This window comes from Grus americana, chromosome 3 (genome assembly GCF_028858705.1).
Source record: "Grus americana isolate bGruAme1 chromosome 3, bGruAme1.mat, whole genome shotgun sequence".
Classification (NCBI taxonomy): domain Eukaryota; kingdom Metazoa; phylum Chordata; class Aves; order Gruiformes; family Gruidae; genus Grus; species Grus americana.
This window is the reverse complement of record NC_072854.1, coordinates 85,813,840-85,834,842: the sequence shown is the minus strand read 5'-3', so window position 1 is coordinate 85,834,842 and position 21,003 is coordinate 85,813,840. Positions and strand designations below refer to the sequence as shown.

Genomic DNA, 21,003 nt, shown 5'->3' with positions numbered 1-21,003 from the left:
AAATCCTACTGCCTAGATGAGCTTTAGTTAATACTTAAATCACAAATATATTTCTCATTTTTAATTTATTTGTTTTGCATTAACTTTTCATATCACAACCATCTAGGAAAAAAAATCACTCTGTGCATTTACAAATATATAGTCATATTTTAATTTATATCAACTTTTATTTTAAGCGTGTCAGCCTGCATAAATGAAGCCTTTTGGGAAAGAGATAAAGATAGATGAGACCTACTGAAACTCCTTCTGCATTCTCTTTCCTCTGGAAGCCTTCCCAATGTATACAACTGCCTGATCACAGTAGTGGGAGCTCATCTGCCTAAACAGGATACATTAAGTCAAACCATAATGCTTTTCTGAAGACAGAAGCCGGTACTACATCTGCTCTGATGCTAGAATATCAGCAGCTGAACAGTGAAGAGGATTTTTCAACTGGAAGTTTTGACATGCTAGAAAATGTTGGCATGACCTCTGCTCAGAGAGGAAACTTCTCAACAGTTTTTAATGCTCAGAGTAATGAAACCTCAGTTGAAAAGCACTCTCTGCTAAGATGCCTCTCACTAGTTCATGCTGACCAAGAAGACACAGCATCAGTTTCAGGAATCTCTGAACTTCTTAAGGTTACTGAAGAACCTCAAGCGCAGATTTTAAAACATGATCTAGAGATACCACCTCAAGCCAAAATCACATCAATACCACTTTCTTCCTTCCCACCTAAAATGCAGCAACTAATGTCAGCTAGAGCTAAAAATGTCTCTGAAGTAAGGCAGGCTACAGAAATACCAACTGTAACTTATGTATGGCCAGTAATAAAGACGGAAGACGCTTTCAGCCCCCTTTGGGACATTTTTCCAAAGTCTTTAATACCAACCAGCCCAAACTTAACAAGACACTGTTCTAGTCCTGACGTAGTAATTGAAGATGTGAAATGTTCCCAAATAACCCCAGTGAAACAGCTTGCACAAGAAGAGCTAGACAGAAAGATGACAAGATCATATCCTGTTATTGTAAAGTCATCTAGCAGTGTTGTTTCAGGAATTTTAAAATCACTGACCAATATCAAGAATAAGGATTATAAGAATATGTTACCACTTTCATCTATCAGTCCTATTGGAGAGCAAATGGAAATTCCTCTCTTTAAGGAAAATGCTATAGCGATATATAATGGGCAAGTCTACTTTCTGTGTGTAATGAGGCCTGAAGCTCTGTTACCAGAAATGGAAATACATGGCTGTGATATGTTGCTTAGGAAGACCACAGTTTGGGTCATTACATGTAGTGCTATCCGTGATGTAACAATCAAAGTTCCACATCCACTGCTGTCAAGACAGGATGTTGTAAAACGGAACATAAATTGTCTTACAACCCTTGCTACCCCCCCCCACCAAGATAAAACTTCAAATGCAACACATTTCTCTTCACACAAGATGACTACCATCTCTCAGACTGAGCAGTGCACCCCTTCTACTGGGAAAAGACAACAGGTAGTAACCTGACCAATGATAATCAGCTGAATGTCTATGTACGGACAGTAAAGTACTTTCCTTTTAGATATAGCCAAATTCAAAGTGCATTATTCAGCAGATTTATGACAGAACAAGTGCTATGAAAGATGGGTGACCTGGATTTGATTTCACTTTTGTGGAGAAGCCAAACAACTCCAGTAGACACAATCACTGTATTGTAAATCAAAGTAAAGCTTGCAGGTCCTTAAGACTTTACCATTTAAAAAGAAAGTACAATTAGATAATGCTGAGAAAAAGTCCATCTTGAGATATATCAAGATTTTTTTAGTATTTGAACAGGACAAAAGCACTGCATTTAATGGGAGTAGCCTGTTGCTATTTAGAGAACAGTAGGGCTGAATTTAGTATAATGGCAAGATATTTCCCAAGGGAGAAGGTGGGGTTTCTGAAAGCAGGTGATGAGTGCCATCACAATCACATTTTAAAGTAACAGTGAAAGAAGATAGAAGGGCTGGCTTGCAAGGTCCCTCCTGAATTAAATTCTTCTTGCAAAGCCACATCGCTGAGGTAGGGGAGACTGTAGAAAGAAGCTGTGAAGGTAACCTGGGGTGGGAGGAAAATGGCTATCCAACACTCGCATTCAGATGGTCATGTTCTACTCTTTCTTGTTTCAGTTCCTCAACAAGACTGCATTCCCACCCAAAGAAGGCTGGCAAAAAAGAAATGAGAAAGAAGCCCACTGGGAAGCTGACGATCAGCTAAGAAAGAAATTTGGTATTGTTCAAGATGTAAGAGTCCATCTCAACAGGATAAGTCTCCTTGAGCTTATAGAGGATTCTAGCAAAGCTGCTGCGCTTAAATGGAAGGTAACCACCAGGACAAAGAAATGGCAAAAAGTGCCAAAGGTACTTAACTGTCCATATAGAAATACAAAGCATGCCTCATCCTGAAGTGTTTGTTACACATCATTAGTACACTTTTCAAAATGTCTGAGTGTTTGACCCCTTGTCATAAAACATTTTCTATTTGAGAACATTGCAATGTTTATAAGGATTTATAGTGCTGATATTTTTTACATATCAGGGCTTTTGACAGAGTCAGGAAACTGACTCTGTCTTTTCAGTCTACATTTGTTCTGTTATATTCTGTTATTTTCTGCAGGCTTTAACTAAACTCTCTGACAAGAATAGCAGATCTCACTAAAGGTAGTTTTTACCATAATAAGTAAGAATTCAAATGGGAAAGCACTTCTTCATACAGAGAGAGGGAGATCTCTGCTGTCTTCATCTATAAATCAGATCTCTCTAGTTGCAGCATGCCCTAATGAAATGCATCTTTTTAATATGTATGTTTAAAATTACTTCACATAACTGTTTTATAAAATTGTATTAATTTATGCCTAAATACTCTGAAATAACAGACTTTTAATTCATGGCATCCTAAATAAATATAATGGCACATCAGAATCTCTATGTATCTCTTAACTACAGTTGTATCCCTTTCAACAGCACACAGAGTCATCACAATTGAAGTGGGGGTAAGAAATGACACTAATATGTACATTCAGATTTTCCCCAGATGTGCAAGTAGTCAAACTATAGGATCCCAGCCCAGACCTGTTTTAAATAATGTTATAAATTATTTAATCTTGTGGTGGGTTGACCCTGGCCGGAGACCAGGTGCCCACCAACGGCGCTCTATCACTCCCCTCCTCAGCTGGACAGGGGAGAGAAAATACAACAAAAGGCTTGTGGGTTGAAATAAGGGCAGAGAGACATCATTCACCAATTGCCATCACAGGCAAAACAGACTCAATTCAGGAAAATTAATTTAATTTATTACCAATCAAATCTGAGTTGAGTGATGAGAAACAAAATCAAACCTTAAAAACACTTTCCCCCTAACCCTCCCTTCCTCGCAGGCTTAACTTTTCTCCCGATTTCTCTCCCTCCTCCCCCTGAGCAGCACAGGGGGACCGGGAATGGGGGTTACAGTCAGTTCATCACACGTTGTCTCTGCCGCTCCTTCCTCCTCAGGGGGAGGACTCCTCACACTCTTCCTCTGCTTTGCTGTGGGGTCCCTCCCACGGGAGACAGTCCTCCACAGACTTCTCCCACATGAGTCCTTCCCACATGCTGCAGTTCTTTACGAACTGCCCCAGCATGGGTCCCTTCCACAGGGTGCAGTCCTTCAGGAACAGCCTGCTCCAGCGTGGGTCCCCCACGGGGTCACAAGTCCTGCCAGCAAACCTGCTCCGGCATGGGCTCCTCTCTCCATGGGGCCACAGGTCCTGCCAGGAGCCTGCTCCAGTGTGGGCTTCCCACAGGGTCACAGCTTCCTTCGGGCATCCACCTGCTCCAGCGTGGGGTCCTCCACAGGCTGCAGGTGGATATCTGCTCCACCATCAACTTCCATGAGCTGCAGGGGGACAGCCTGCCTCACCATGACCTTCTCCACGGGCTGCAGGGGAATCTCTGCTCCGGTGCCTGGAGCACCTCCTCCCCCTCCTTCTTCACTGACCTGGGTGTCTGCAGAGCTGTTCTGCTCACATCTTCTCTCTCTGGCTACAATTGCTCCCAGTGGTTTTTTTTCCCCTTAACCATGTTATCACAGAGGCACTACCACTGTCACTGATGGGCTCAGCCTTGGCCAGCAGTAAGTTCATCGTGGAGCCAGCTGGCATTGACTGTTGGACACAGGAGAAGCTTCTAGCAGCTTCTCGCAGAAGCCACCCCTGTAGCTCCCCGCTACCAAAACCTTGCCACTCAAACCCAATACAAATCTATTGGTTTGGCAAAGACTCTAATTTTGGAGTTCATTTTGAACACTCCAATTCAGTAATGTAAGGAACTCGTGTTTGTATTGATATCAAACATGATGGGTCCTTTTAAGATCTTAGTACTCTTTGCTGCAATATATTTGCCTACTGACTGGTAGATGTGAGTCCATTACCTGAAGAGCACCAGAATCTCCTTGTGGACAGGAACAACAGAGTCTTGATCTAAAGCAGGTCGCTGTTGTTTTGTTTTCCTCCTACATTGTCCAACCTAGATCATTCTCTTTGGAAAGCAAATAAATTATGGATTAAGTGATAGTTGGCTGAGACTGTAGGCATTAATCATCACACATTGGATCCTTTTTGTTTAAGAGCAAACTCTGCCACTTGGACAAGTTTTACCAAAGAGAAGAAAAGTACCTAGAGGAATGGGAGTAATCTCAAAGGAGAGGAAGAAGGAAGTGCATTCACATCAGAGATGCAGCACTGCACAGACCATGGAAAAGGGGGGAAAAAATATTCTATGTATTCAGTGTGAATGCCACACATGCTGCCAGACCTTCTTTTGGGAAGAGTACTAAACAAACCCTGTGCATTCAAGATGACCGAGATGAATTTTCCCAGAGTAAAACTTCACGTTCTGGTTAGTGAAAGGATACTTTCTCTTCAAATATGCCAGTTGTAAATGAAACATCAAGAGGAAAAAGAAATGTAAACAAGCTTTTAAAATCCTTAAAGGATGAGAAACAGGAGTAGAAGCAATCTATAAAAACAAGCAGCAGAAGTGAAAGTTGGTTCTCACTGCTCTTAAATTACAAAACTTCAAATCAGTATTTGGGGGTGGGTTGTTACTGTGCTTTCTATTGTGCTTCTGTTCATTTAATTAAAAAATTGTCTCAGTCTTTAGTTTTGCATTTAATATCTTGAAAACACTGACCATTTCTTCTCTCAGAATCTCTTCTGTTGAGTGGGTTCATTATTACAGCCTGAATGTGTTCTGTCCTCCACTAGTGGAAAAGTGATGGAGTTAACAGGCTTCCACAATTGTGGGAGGAACATCACGTGGTACATACAGAGAAACAGGACCCCAGTACTCACAGTTGTTTGCTGTTTAAAGAAGACCAGTAACCAGAAGTCTTTACGTAGATGCCTCTGGATTACTTATTGAATTAAGTGACACTATAGCTTGTTATGTGCGATATTGTAATTTCAGAAAGTTGATGTTTAAATGGCAGTCATTTTACAATGCTAAACTTTCCTTTTTATTTTTACTGCAGCTAATAAAATCCCAATATAATAAAAACCTAAGCCTATTAGTTTATTCTTCACCAAGAGATTTGGCTCCAATATTCAATTCTTGTGACACAATGAAGAAATTGGCAACAATCTTTCTAACATAAATCTTTAAATGTAATATCATTAAAATCTGACATACAGATGGTTGCCTAAGAGACTGTACTGTCAACAGACAAAGGAACAGCCCTCCTTCGGTGGGAGTCTGCCTGTATGGAGGCTGTGAGGACCACCTCAGTAGGAAGATAACAGCAGAGATTGAAGACAGAGCTTATCTCTCTCTTGCGTACAGCTTGCTGTCTGACTGGACAGTCTCAATCTGGAATTGAAAGACATTTCAACTAGCAACCACCTACCTACAAAAGACTGCCAAGAGCACTGAGCCAGCGGTGCTCACTACAAATAAATTATTTTGCTTGAATGCCTGGGTTGCAAAATAGGCGGTTGCTAATGCATTATTCTGAGTTTCTTTCCTACTTAGCTGCTGCCCTAGATTGTTGGCTGCTAGTAGTATGTTACATGTCCTTAGAGACAGAGATGTCCTAACATTTGCTTTAAGGCTCAGGTAAGTATTGCTATATAACATAATATGGAAGAGTCCCAATCCTGTGTCCCTTTAAAGAGTGAGGGGACCTTACCTGCATCCAGCATCAATTTAAGCCAACAGAAATCCTCTGAGAACAATATCAGATTTAAGCATACAATGCATAAATCCAGACAGACCATTTCAGAGTTTCAGATCATACCAATGACACTCGTTTTATAGCATCTGCCCCATACTGTGCTAATTTCTTGAAGCTGATGTTCTTGGTACATTGAACCCTGCCAGTTCAAGGTTATTTCACAGTCCCTCTTTGATAAAGGAGGAGATGTCTGTTCTCTTTTGAAATATGCTTCACCTTTTCTACCTGAATTCCTTAATAAGATACTGAACTTCAATACATTCTCTGGTTTGAGAGCGATTCCTGGACAAGTAGCCTGCAGGCAGACAGGCCCACAGGTGGGTGAGCAGCCTTCAGAGGAGCCAGAAAAGGAGGTTATTTCCTCTTGATGCCACCTGACAGAATGCAACAAGGCAGGATATGGTATTCGTAAGAGCTATATGGATCCTTTTACTCAGTAATCCAACAACACAACCCAAATCAGTTCTGGCCTTAATTTTACTTCAAACAGCCTAATACTGTAAAAGTCAATAGAAGCTTGTTGACCTATAGCCCAAGCATAAAATAAAAATCTTAGGATTTGTACCTTTTTCACTTAACCTGGAATGTTGTTCGTAATGTTTTTTTGGTTGCCTTATGGAACTACAGTACAAGAATAGGACACACTTTACCTTCTGTATGTGTCTACTAAAAGCCAAGAGCTACACAGCTGCTAGCTGTGCACAGATGTGGATACATCCCATCGGTATGTTCTCATTTCCTACAAGCAAAATAAATGGGAGGACTGGATGTGACATGAACTTAACTGAGTAGAGTACTAGGGTATTCTATCCAGTGAGTATAAGTTGTTCTATTGCTTGATGTTTGTTATTTCTTATTCTGTTCGTTATCTCTTGCATAGTATAATAAGGTTGACAAGCTGTCCTGTTTTTATTAGCTAATTTACCAGCATATTTTGGAAAAGGTCTTGAAGGTTTTGGGTTGCTGTTCTTTATTTAAAGGCAAAAAGAGAATATTTTAATCAAAGGACAGAAATCCAGATACCATTTACCACCTCACAGCTTCTTCTGTCCATCAGGTCATTTTTATCTTTCCTGACAGCAAATCCCCTGTAGTGAAGGTGTGGCCTCCTGCTCACACATAAAACAAACCCATCACATTGTTAATGTACAGTGCGAACTAAAGTAACATGTAAAATATGAGCCATATCCCACTGCCCTTCCAACAGCGTGTATCACTCTCTACCCCGGGTAGCCCTCATTGTGACCTTGCTCCAGGCAAGAGTCTGCACAAATGGGCCTCACAGCCCCAATTCATCTTTGGAAAGCTGAGTTCCCATCTGTAATTTTCCCCACAAACACTCCACTGTTTTAGTTCTGGCAAATATCATACAAGCTATGTAGTACAAGCAAAACAGCCTTTTCTCTCCCATTATTCATTTCTAGAAACATCCCTCAAACATAAGGTTTCCAGCACTGTGCCAAAACCAACACAACATAAATAATCACATCTTTTAAAAAGTTAGGCCTAACCCTGTTTTCACTCTTCCTTCTAGTTAGCAACATTTTTATAAATTTGTTTCAAGTCTAGTTCAAATCCATCTGAAATTGCCAAAATAGCCACAAATAACAATGACCTATCTGGAAAGAATGGCAAGGTTTTAATATTTGACAAGTTTCAGTTAAATAGTCCTGCTTTGCTATATTATTTCCATAATTTCTTGCCATTTTATGGTAATAATCTGTGATATAAACACTTTCCCCAATCTGTTTTTGAGGTAGAAATCCTAATCTTTATTTTTAAGCCCTTGAAGAGACAGGAAGAACTCTGAATTATGCTTTAATGTTCATATTTCAGATGGATCTCTAAATTGTATTCTTTGCAATTAGAGTTATTCAAGAAATAAAAAGATTTTATAACTTCTTTACATTCATTTTCCTTATTTCTGTCTTTCCCCAGTTCAAGTTCCTTTCATTGAAAATAAATTTTATGTGGAGGCCACAATCTTTTCGAAGCAGCCTTCACATGCACCTATCCCTTACTTAAGAGAACACCTTGCAAAATGTTTTCATATGCAAGACAAGAATTATAAGCAGGGATAATAGCTGTCCCCACAGTTACAAGAATATTTAGAAAATTCCTTCATGCAAAGCCACATCCCTGAGGTAGGGGAGACTGTAGAAAGAAGCTGTGAAGATAACACACATCCCCACATCCTTGGGGTGGGAGGAAAATGGCTATCCAACACTCGCATTCAGATAGTCATGTTCTACTCTTTCTTGTTTCAGTTCCTCAACAAGACTGCATTCCCACCCAAAGAAGGCTGGCAAAAAAGAAATGAGAAAGAAGCCCACTGGGAAGCTGACGATCAGCTAAGAAAGAAATTTGGTATTGTTCAAGATGTAAGAGTCCATCTCAACAGGATAAGTCTCCTTGAGCTTATAGAGGATTCTAGCAAAGCTGCTGCGCTTAAATGGAAGGTAACCACCAGGACAAAGAAATGGCAAAAAGTGCCAAAGGTACTTAACTGTCCATATAGAAATACAAAGCATGCCTCATCCTGAAGTGTTTGTTACACATCATTAGTACACTTTTCAAAATGTCTGAGTGTTTGACCCCTTGTCATAAAACATTTTCTATTTGAGAACATTGCAATGTCTATAAGGATTTATAGTGCTGATATTTTTTACATATCAGGGCTATCGATAGAGTCAGGAAACTCTGACTCTGTTGATAGTCCTCTGTTATCAATGATATTCCTGCACATGACAGCTAAAAGCTGAAGAGTGTGGTCATATAAATCACTACAACCAAATAAGGACTTGAGTTTAATTTTTCAGCTTTTAAAACATTCTTTTCACAACTCCAATTTTATTTCCTACAAAACTGCTAGACACGGGATATGGAGTAAAGGAGACACTGGAACAGGTTGCCCAGAGCAGCTGTGGCTGCCCCCTCCCTGGCAGTGTTCAAGGCCAGGTTGGATGGGGCTTTGGGCAACCTGGTCTAGTGGAGGGTGTCCCTGCCCATGGCAGGGGGGTTGGAACTAGAGGATCTTTGAGGTCCCTTCCAACCCAACCCAAACCATTCTATGATTCTATGAAAGATTTCCTCACCACAATTACTTCTAAAATGCCAGGATCTGTCTTTTCTTTCAGTTCTGGCAAAAAGTGCAGACAGAATGTCAGCTACTGCTGAAGTCTCTTCCTGGTCTGTATTCTGGTTGCCACTCATATAACTGCAACTGAGAGCAGAAAAATTGCCTGCTGACCTCTTACTGCTAGTAATGGTTTGCAATCTGTGCCAATGTGTGTCCCATAGGCAGAAACAAGATGCTTTTCATACCTGTGCTAGGCTTTTTTTTTGTTTGGACCATTCACTTTTAGGTAAGGTGCTAGGAGTACAAGCTACATATTTTTAGCCATTGCCCTACTTTTTCAAAAGTTGTGCCTTGTGGCCTTGCTTAGAAGTATCATTTGGCAGTTTTGCCTGGTGTTATGAGAGACTCTCAGAACAGGTCTCTGCTTTCTCTGATCCCTGAGATATTCAAACTCTTGGTTGCGATTGGCCTCTTGTGTCCATTTTGTATTTTTCTACAATAAAGCTCTTAAGATTATTTCAGCAGCCAGACTGGCCATAAGGTTTCCAGCAACCTATATTATTCCCATATACCTTTGTTCAAGTGCTTATTCTGCAGATAAATTAGTAATCAATAATAAATTAGTATTTCTCCTAGATCTGTCTGTTATCTCTTATTCCGCCTGTACCATTAAACTTCCATTTCTGTCAACTGAATTTTAAACCAGCATCACTCAACCTTTCCAAGATCTCTGAGAACAGTCGGCTTTTGTTGTCCCTGTATGGGAAAATCATTGGTGTACCCTCAGCATTCATGAAAATATACTCTATCTTTTTGTGAAATATTTCAAGGCCAAGTAAAGCAAAACTTTCCAAAGAATATGTTGAAAGCACAGGTATGAACTACTTTTTATTTTTTTTTCTTTCTGCCAGAACCCGAATGAAACATCCATTGTAAGAAAATTAGTGCTAGCTGTCTTTTTTCCTAAAATTTCTTTCGCAGTAAATATGCCAAGGCCGATTCTCAGGATAGTCAAATTTTGATGGAGTTTCTCCATCTATCCACATTGTCATTTCTCAACATGTGTCCCAAAAATGAAATAGGATCAAATACCTAATGAAACATTAAATGTTTGAATTTATTCTACAGCTGTTTTACAGCAATGCTTCCAATTGCAAGACTGCTGTTGAGAACTTTCAGTTACCAACAATGTCATTAGTAGTGCTCATTAACATTAATTGTTATTGTGACTGCCTTTTCAATATTTTCAGCTGCCATGTCTTTTTCTTCACAGATTACATTCACTTTGTTACATTCTGTCATTTATGCAGACCGTGTTCTTTGCAGTTAGAATTATTTAAATAATTAAAAGATGCTATATCTTCTTTAAATTGTTGCTCCTTATTTCTGTCTTTCTCTGGTTTGTGTTCCTCTCACGAAAATTAAGTTTATGGAGAGGTTATGATATTGGGATTAACCTACAATTGTTAAGTCTTGCTGAAGGGCTCTGCAAATGCAAGAGCCCCCTGCTAAAGGGAACACCTGTGTTTTGCTTTATGTGCAAGACAAGATTTACAAGAAGGGTAATAGCTGTTATCAGAGTAACTATAATATCTAGAAAAATAGACAAGCATCATATTCCAAAGTAAGAACGATTGGTAAGGATATCACTAAATACATATTACCTAAACAATTCAATATATAAAAAATAGTTTTCAAAGAGCGAATGGGTTGCTGGTGCAAGAGAAACATGGTAAGTAGGTTATTTCCAGAGGGAAAGAGAATGACAGATATTGGAAGACTGTAGAAGGTGGAGACAGAGAAGTGAAAACTATGTATCATGAATGGCGCATACAAATGATTATCCAGAAATAATAATGTAATGCAAAACCAATACCTAAACTGTTTACCTGATGTTGGTATCCAGTACAGTTATTAATTTTAGTGGGTGGTAGTGTGTTTCATCAAAATCCTTAGGCTCAGTCCCATTTTCAAAATACATAAGAGCTGATGGCAAATGTAGTCATGTACCTTTGTTGGAAGCTCTAACAAGTATCCTGGGGGCAAGAGTCCTTCATTTTCATTCACATGATGATAAAGCTGAAAATACTGACAGAAAAAATAATTGGAAAAAAGAAGTGTTTTAAGATTGTGAAGTATTTTTTTCTGCTAGAGAGATTTGAAATATTGTGCTGATTACCCTGACACCACAATTCTGAGATAATTTGTAGCCAGAGAAATGCTAGGAGCTTGCCAGCTTGGAAAAACAAGAGAGTTCAAAGCCTAATGAGTAATATGGGGCTGGACGGGGGGAGGGGGGGGGGGGAAGTAATACGGAAAAAAAATCACATATATGACAGAAGAAGGTGAATCATTAACATCTTATGTACGATGTTCAATATTTGGTCTTTTACGTTTTCAAAGGAAATGCGTACTCTGAACTATTGTCCTTGCTTCCAGGAGTGGCAGAGCAGCGGCAGAGGAACAGCCACCAGGGTTTTATTTGCTTCCAGTAGACAAAGACCAACACTCATCCTTCTGTTACTGTCTTGCTTCCAAATAAGGTGGCATATACATCAGTGGGAGGCTTTATAAATAAAAGGCAGAATTACAAGAGTAGGAGGAACAAAAGTGAGAGGAAGCTTTCTAGAATTTTTATGTTGACAACTTAGGTTTCCAGGAAAGTACATAATAAATGAAGCATTTTCACTGCATAAAATCAAGATTAAGTCCGTGGATTTCCTAAATCAAAATGTCATTAAATCAAAAATTTGTAATGTGCCACAGTAATGTCTCATGTATCTTCTGTCATTTATTCGCCTGAGTTTATGAATCCAGTCACAAATATCCCCAAGGCAAAAAGCACGTGAATCACTCTCAAGGCCTTCACATTCTGGGAGTTACCAATGGTTCAAAATGAGACATGAAGTAAGTTCTTCCATGTAAACAGCTACCTCTGATTAGCCAGCCAGCTACTAGAGCTGATGATTACCACCTCTCAGTGCTTACTCACATTTTGTTGTTCTATACCGCAACAGCTCAGTGCTCTGCAGCCTACCTCTCCTCCAGCACAGTGCAGGAACTCCGGATCTGCATGTGCCTGGGTGTCCTTCCCACTGCGACTACCCCAAGGGCAATGGGTCACCTTTGCTGCAGGAGATGAGTTTGGATTTGAAGGACCACATTGCCACCAGGATCTGTCATGAACAGCATTGGATGCAAATTTTTCAGATGTGAAGGGAGACCATTACTGCCTTCTGCCATGAGCTGTTGTCAGGATTTTGCCATTCTTACAGTGAAAGAGACAGTAGCTCTCACCCTGAGGTGCAATGTGAAGCCTAACTGATGAATAACCAGTTTGGGATGGTCAAAACAGAGTAGTATTTCAGATGTCCATGGCCATTCTCCAAACTGCTTTCATTCAAAGAGCATGTGGGAGTCATTCATAAAGTCATCCAGGCCTTTGAGCTCTATGGATACCTAAACTGCAATGGAGTCAGTGATGGTTGGTATCCATGTGCCCAGTGCCCGTCTCTGGGCAGCTATGACAACAAGGGCTACTTTTCCACTGTCGTGCTTGTTTTAGCACATGGTTGATTTATCATTATTGATTTTATTATCATTATTGATCTTAGCAAGCTTCACCAGAAAGATACTTGATGCCCACGGCTCCTGCAGCTGTAGCCTCACACTTAATGAGGATGCTAATATCTTCTTTCAAAACAGAAACACAACTTTTCTTGGGGTTTTCATGTCTGTTTGCACTGTGAAAATGGCCATTTACCCCCATACAAGTGTCTGGGATGGTACCTGTGTATGAGATGCTGTGTCTCCTCACAAATGGAGGTTCAAATATACTGTGCATTCAGATCCAGAAGTGGGCTGAAGAAGAATGTGCTTAAAAAGCAATGCCTGTTACATTGGGTGAATGTGAGGGCTTCACTAAAGGGGACCAGATTTCCAAAATTTCTGGGTCATCTTTCCTTCACTTGAGAAGATGGGTTGAGGGATGCCATCCTGCACCCTTAGTGCTTGCCTGCTTCACTCACTCCCCATATGTGTCATTCAGCCAATCAACCTTTAAACAAGCATGGCTATTCTGCACCTCTTCTCTGGCCCTCTGTGCCCCTTTTGGCCTTCATGTGTACTGCTGTGTGCCCATGATGACGACCTCCTTCAGGAAAACTGAAGAGTCTTGACTGTGCTTGTGAGGATGCCAAAGGTGAGGAGTGCAGCTCAGAAGGGGAAGGATGAGGGAAGACTCCTTGCCTTGGAAGCCAACAACATCCACATTGGGGGTGGGAAGTTTGACAAGGGCTAGGAAAAGGCTGATTTGGCCATGGAAGATTGAAAGGTGCCTTCCTCTCTCTTTAAGTGAGATGAGATCTTCTGTATCATCCCCCTCACACCTCTTTTCAGCTCTGGCTGAAACTATTTGGTGAGGTCTGCCAAATTCCTGCCTCATGATGGGCCATCAGCACCCAATAGCCCATACCCCCTTCACCAGATAGTCATTGCAGCCAGACCTTTTCTGTCCCAGAAAATATCTTTGCTCTCCATGCCCAAAGCACTTAAAAGCCAAGTTCTCTACGTGGCTGTCACCCATGGGAAGTCTAAAACCAATTCAGAGTGACTGGTGCCCTTTCCACTTTCTTTATGGGCCATCAATCCCACAACACACCAATGCTTTTCTCCCCCAGAAAAAAGGCACACCAGAGGGTGTATAACTTTTAGTAAAGGCTTTGAGTTTGAAGGGCAGGAATGCTTTCTGCTGAACAGCACATCATGGATCAGCAAAAGTGTTGAGACAACCCAATTTTATTACTTGGTGAGGACAAGATGGCTAATAATTTGTAAGAACATAAACAGGGATAGGATCTGAGGGGGCTGATCAAAAACTTTCCAAACCAGGAACAGTGAAATAGAAATATGTTAGGAATGGGGAGGATCCAGTATAACCAGCAAGCTGAACTTTGTCCTATGGGACAAAAATGCCACCTGGGGATTAAAATGCGGAAAATCTGGTCAACGTGCTTGGCAAGCACAATGTCTGCCAGTGTGGACACCTTTTCCTCCTAGCCTGACCTGGGCATAGCAGTCACTGCAGCTTCTGAGCTCCCCTTTAGGCTTGGGGCCAAGCTGCTTCCCCCTCCTCCAGTTCCTTCTGACCTGCTGTGTGAAGCCCTCTGTCCTCTCCCACAGGAGCTACCACCCTCACCATTTTCCAGGAGCCTCCTGCTCTGAGAATTGCTGATGTGGCATCAAGGAGAGCTGAGATCTGCTATCTGACCCACTGAGCATCTTGAAGGAGCCAACGAGCATCTTTGGAGCACAGCTTCGGTCATGGGTTTGCATGCATTGAAGGATGACAGTTTCTGATGCAACTAGATATTCTGAAGCAGATTTCTTCTGCAACTCATAGCCCAAAGGCAGTTCCGTTTAAAGCCTTGTCATACCTTGCAGTCAGACTGATAGTATAAAGAATTGTAATTCCACCAGAAGGCTCACTCACGCCTCCCAGATCCCACCCCAAAGACATGTATGAAAACACAGCATGCTTACCTGAGCTGGGGATCAGGAGTGCTGGCACAGGGAGCCATCGACACTGGCCACGGTAGAGAGTGGTCTTAAGTAGTGTCCCTGAATAAAACCCTGCCTGGTATCTTCTGCATGGTGCAGGGAGGGTACTGGGGGGACAACTCTCATCTGGATTTTCCTATGTGATGATCCTGGGACTCAGGGCACAGAAGTCCAAGTGAGTGAAAATTAGCAGCATCCAGGCAGTTAAAAGCTACATAACAAATATTATTGATACCAATTTATCAATTGTGTTCTCAAATTTACATGTGCTAAATGTTAATGGGAAAGTATACTAAAGACACCACTCCGTCATTCATTTAATAGGCCCAACAGAACAGAGTTGTAAGCTACAGTTACAAAAATTTAACTCAATTGCTTTTTCAAACCAAACTAAGCACAGTACAACAGCTGACAGTCTGAAGTTCAGAGGTGGAAGAGAAACTCCTTTAATACCCTCATTAGCAGTGCTGGAAAGAATGAGCAAGTTGTTTCTTAAAACTTGCACTATCTAATATTATACCGCATTCTCTATGGTGATGACATTTGAAACATGCACAGTCTATAATAAACAAGAAGACCTGGAAGTTTGGCAAGGGAGAAGACAGACTTGAAGAGCTACTTGATAATGTGGTGGAATCTGCTGTCATGTCAGAAGATGCTTAAGACAGGAGAAACCAGGTGAAAATCTGTTGCCTGTGTCACATGTGATGTCAGAGTGAAAGACCCAACCTTTGCTTCTGGCCTACACATTGTATAAATCTATAAAATTGCCACATATATTTTGTTGACTTAAAAACCTATCTAGGCTTTGACAGAGCAAATTCCCTTCCAACCGCAGTAGTTGGATTATTTGTTTCTGGAACTATATAACACCATCTGTTAAAATCTAGTCTGACTTTCCCAGTGATTTAGAGAGAAACAGTGTTAGGAGACACATTAGTAATTTAAATACAGATAATTCTCTTCTGTACTGCCATTAACATCAATCATTATAATCAACTGTCTTTATACATCTCCTTTGCGTACTCAAAGTACAGAAGACAAGAAGCACAGGCATCCCTAGTTCAGATGAGGGGATCCAAGTTAGACCTGAGGACAGCCAGGAAAGGGGGTTTCCTGCTAACTGGAAACTTCATCTTTTTCAGAATTGAGTTTCAGTTTTAATCAGATGAAATCTTTTTTTCTTCCCAGTCCTCCAGTCAGCAGGAAGCTGCTCAGACACTGGAACAGCTCAGCTAAGCTGCCTCTGTCCTAAGACCAACAGCGAAGCCAGGTATCAGTGTCACTGAAAGCTGGGGCTCCCCAGACTCCCTGGCTCCGTGGCCAGTCTGCCAGGGGACAGCTGTGGGCAAACATCTGGGGAGGGGGAGACAGGGTTACCTCAGGACTCTGGACATTCAGCAAAAGTTTGCTGAGTGCAATAAATTTTAGTCTTTAAAAAAAAATATCTATTAAATACAATTTGTTCCATCAGAAAACTTTAAACCTAATCTCTTAATCTGGAAGCTCTAAGGCACCAGTTTTCACAACACAAAGGAGAAAGACAGTGGACACAGTACCACATGTCACACAGTCACAATAGCACTAACAACAATGGGAACTGAAGTTTCAAGTTATGGAAACTCCCATAACATACCTGAGTATCAGGAACCTTTTTCTGCTCTCTCTTCAGGTGTGATCCCTAGAGAGAGCAGCTGAGCTTCACCCGGCGGCGCTCCAACCCCTCCGTCCCTCCTACTGCGCGCAGACACCTTACTGTTTCTTTTGCCCCCTTACAAACACAAGTGACTTCTCCACTGCTCAGGCTGGAAACTAACTTATGGCAAGGTGCTCCTTTTGTACAGCGCGTGTGTAGCACCCAGCACAGGAGGGCTCTCTAGCACTCACCTGACGCAACAAAGAAGAAAATACAAATAATACCCCCCCATTAAAACTGTTATCAAAATATACAATTCTCTAACGGGTGGTTATTCAGCTATCTTATTTTTGGAGCTGTAAAGGGCTTTTTGTTTAATTAGCAGTCCAGCTGCTCTGTGGTAAGAATATTACCCTTTAGTATATGAATGAGGTCCTGCAGATTGCTGACTTCTCCTATCACAGAAATGAAGCCAGGGGAAATTGAAGGTATTCATTATTTTGATAGAGGTTCTCAGAAATATTGCAAGGTGATACCTCTAGTGTTTTTGGACTTTCCAGTGTGCTCCAGAGAGGGACAACTACCCTGCTAGGCAATTATCCTAAATAAACCATACCTGAACCTTAGGCTGTAGCACGTTCATCCTGGATTGTTTCAACTTGCATCTGACATGCTGTACTGTGCAAAAATTATTTTGTGCTATGTCTCTTAAAGACCTTCATATAATCCTCTGCTAGGCAGACCTTTTACAGCCCTACTTTCTCATGTCAGCTGAGAGAAAAAAATATTACTCATTGCATGTTTGGAGCCCAAATCAGTCTGGACCACATTCACATTTTGTTCATATCTTTCTGGAGGTGCAATGACCACAGTGAATAAACTTCCAGTTTCTAAAGGGTCTTCAGGCAAACAAACACGTCCCCTGTAGATTTGACAGGGCAAAACTTTCTGCACAGAGCCAGAAGCTGACTGAAGGTTTTGGAGTTTTCATTCCAGCCTGTCACAGTGTGGTTATAAAGAGAAAAGGGATTATATGAAAACTACACCTTCTCCCTCTGCAGACGTGCTCCTTTTGTATCTGAGTCAGCACTGCTAATGCTATGAAAAACCCACCCCCTTTCCTAAAAAAAAAAAAACCACCAAAAAAAACCCAAACAAAACAAACCACCAAAAAAACCCAAACTCTGAAAGGCCAATCAAAGAGTGCACAAAAATCTTTTAACTTGGGCACTCAATTAGAGACAATACCTTGTAACTAAATCAACAGTCTTATCTGGAAGTTACAGAAAAGTAGGGCAGCCTGCTTCTTCTGTCTTAATTTGATCATCCAAGGTAGAAAATATTGGTTTAAATCTGTAATACCTAAAAATACAATCAGTGTTTTGTTTTCACACTGCAGGAGCATTTATAAAGATGAACGGTATGTCACACTGGGTGAACAGGGGATGATTGTTCTTTCCTTCAATACCAGAATGGAGGATCATTAGATGAAACTACTAACAACCAGAAGGTTCAGAATAAACAAATGGAGGTGGTTCCTCACATCATGTGCAGCTAAGTTGTAGGAATCATTGCTAGCATGTTATTGCAGATACTTAAGTTTATACCAGCATGAATTCAAAAGGCTATTGGATGGATTCATGGAAATACGTCTGAGGGTATTAAGTACTATCCCCACCTCAGGAAATTATTGCACTTCAAATGGCAGAGGATGGACAAGTATCATTTCATGTTCTCATACTCTTCCTTAGACATTTTAGTAATTTTAGGACAAAGAAGGTTGGGTCAGACCGAAGGTCCATGTAGCCCCATAGTCTGTTCTCAACTTTGGTTGGTAGCGGATGCATAGTTCAAATGCAGTGCATTTATACTCGCTACATATGGCCATTTATACTGGCCACAGCCAGAAACAGCACAGGGGGGCTGGACTGAGACTCAGGCCTTCCTGCATGAAGGCTACTGCTGCCACTGGCAACACACTTGAGGGAGAGGAATGAGAGAGACATGAACCTGCCATCTGCACTGAACTGACTGTAGGTCAGTCAGGAGCATCACTGACGTGTGTGATTCACACAGTCCTCATATCAGGGTAGAAGACCCTCTGCCCACCAAGGATGTACATGAAACATTGGGTTGAAACACAAAAAACAATGCATTGTAAACCTTTAACTTCCTGAGTTTGGCCCTTGCATCTTTACTAGGTGTCTGAACAGATTTCAGTCTCCTTGAATTTATTCATTATTCAAAGCAATCTGACAAAAATTACCTAGTCCATAATGTAAAAGTACATGCACAAGTCACAGTGTGCAATTCTGGTTTTTAATGGAGAAATAGCCTTCTCAAAATCAGTTCTCTATAGAGAATGTTCATAGGATATCTCGAATTTTCAGGAGAGTAAGTAATAGTATCTACTTCTTTCTCTCTGCATTTCGGAATATCAAGCATATCCAAATGAGGACAAAGTAGTACTGTGCTAATCACTGCACAAAGTACAAATGAGGAATTTGGCACCTCTCTCCTGCAGACAGGTTGAAAATCCCACCAGAAGAGAAAGAGGCTCCAAAGGCACCCAGGAAGACTGCAGCACAGTGAGGAAATTAATCCGGAGTCTCAGAGTTGAGCCTTCACACAAGGCAAACCTTTCTTGGATTAATTCTTCATTGGTAGAAGTATGATTTTATAATGGTTACTGCATAGTGCCAGAACGCTATAGCCAGCTCACAGACAGCAGGCAGGGACTGGCCCGGGTTAGTTACCTGTACTTTCAGTTATGGGAAACTGGGGAAAAAAAAAAAAAGCCACACAAAAGTGGCAAGATGCTGAGCTCCACAGGGTTTAACGGTAAGAATATTTTCACCAGGAGTTAGCAGACTGCACTGCATTGGAGGCTGTGTTGTCATGAGAGAGGAGAGGAGGTTTCACGTGTCTGTATCCTGATGCATGGGACTTAACTATGCATATGACACTGAGGCTCTGAAAAAAGCGACACTGAAAATAATAAAGGATGAAAACCTTCTGGTTTTGTTCCTCTGAGTTGAGGCTTGCTCCAGCACCTTCTACATCCTAGACCAAGTGTCCCACCACCACACTGATGATCTACCTTACTCTGATCCACACTGACATTTCAATTTTCTCAATACACGCCTGTTTTCATCAAAGCTTTCAACACATTTTGGTTCTGCTCCTGTTCAGGAAAAAAACCCAATCATCTCAGAGGTTGTTCTGCTTGACCAAGATCTCTTCTGAGGAGAGATTTAAGAATTCATGGAAGAAGAGGATCCAGGCTGGGCAGTTGGCTCCCTAGCTCTTCTGTGAGCCCAACTCAAGTAATTTTTGACTAGTGACTCTCTCACCCTATCCTTTACTTTGTGATATTAACATGATGCTAGACACTAACTCACCACTCTGGAGACATATGTTAGAGAGGCAAAATATCTAGTCATCTTTAGGCGGTTTGCCACCATCCATCACCAAGCCCATTTCAGAGACAACTGCAGAAAGTTGGATCAGAAAGTAGATTTCAAACCACATTACACATGGGAAACAAATGTTATCCAAGAAACCTTTTTACAGGTCTAAATTATAAATCATTCCTTGGAAGAATTTTTATTTTGGAGAAGCGTTTGGTGAGATGCTGCATTTGCCCACAGACAGCTGGGCTGTTTAATCATTTAGTATCATTTACATCCATAGCAACTTATTGAATCCACTGTGTATATCTGACTACAAAACTCCAGTGAAAAAGAAAAAAATAATATACATAGATATATGTCTCTGTGTGTTTAAGTATAGACTTAGAATTATATATACTAATATATAATTATATATACTAGTATACACACGAAAAACTGCAGTGTCTGATGTGATTACAGCATCTCATCTTACAATAAAGAAAATACAAGAACAGATTTTTTTTTTAACTGAGTTCACTGAGGACACTGAAATTTCAAAGGCAAGAATAGTTCTTATTTTAATAAAACATTTCTTTTCAGCTTTTGCATTTAACAGTTGCATGGAGCTAATGCTACATAAAGGACAGGGACAATTAGCAAGAATGAGTCTGACTAATTTGTTTTGATTGTCCCCAGTAAAAAGGTGATGCAAATGAATGCCTCAGCTATTACAAAGTTAACTTGGTTTCCCAATAAGCTCTTAGCCATATATATAAATACACTTCAGTATTTGTATTTTGGGAATATAATATTCAACATAATTCAGCACAGCATGATACTGCTCACATAAATAAATGTAAGTAAGCCAGTATATGAAGAACTAAAGGAAAAGGTAAAGCTATTTGCAGGAGAGAATACTATAATGTTGAAAAGCACGTGATGAAATTATTAAGGATATATTGAAACAGAATGAGGACAACTCTTGCTTTTCCTTTCTAATGTGTCCTTCTAGAGTCTGATCACAGCCTTCTTGGAGCTGTTTGGTTTGAAGGAAAAATCAGAGCCTGCAAGCAGAACCAGTTTTAAAGATAAACACCTCTGGCTAGTCAGCCCAAAAGA

At 40.8% G+C, this 21,003-nt stretch overlaps 1 protein-coding gene across 1 annotated transcript; it reads left to right on the top strand.

Annotated features, from left to right (window-relative positions):
- Positions 1–389: 389 nt before the first annotated feature.
- Positions 390–12,482, top strand: LOC129204554 (ligand-dependent nuclear receptor-interacting factor 1-like). The gene is made up of 4 exons (XM_054820776.1): positions 390–1,484; positions 2,141–2,371; positions 8,486–8,716; positions 12,315–12,482. Exons 1-4 carry the CDS (start codon positions 390–392, stop codon positions 12,480–12,482), a joined length of 1,725 nt encoding a protein of 574 aa, XP_054676751.1.
- The last annotated feature ends 8,521 nt before the right edge of the window (positions 12,483–21,003 follow it).

Excerpts from the sequence above, each read along its gene's own strand:
- LOC129204554 (XM_054820776.1), top strand. The coding sequence starts at position 390 with ATGCTAGAATATCAGCAGCTGAACAGTGAAGAGGATTTTTCAACTGGA. Across the intron at positions 2,372-8,485 it reads AATGGCAAAAAGTGCCAAAG|TTCCTCAACAAGACTGCATT; the intron begins GTACTTAACTGT and ends TTCTTGTTTCAG. Across the intron at positions 8,717-12,314 it reads AATGGCAAAAAGTGCCAAAG|CTCAGTGCTCTGCAGCCTAC; the intron begins GTACTTAACTGT and ends ATACCGCAACAG.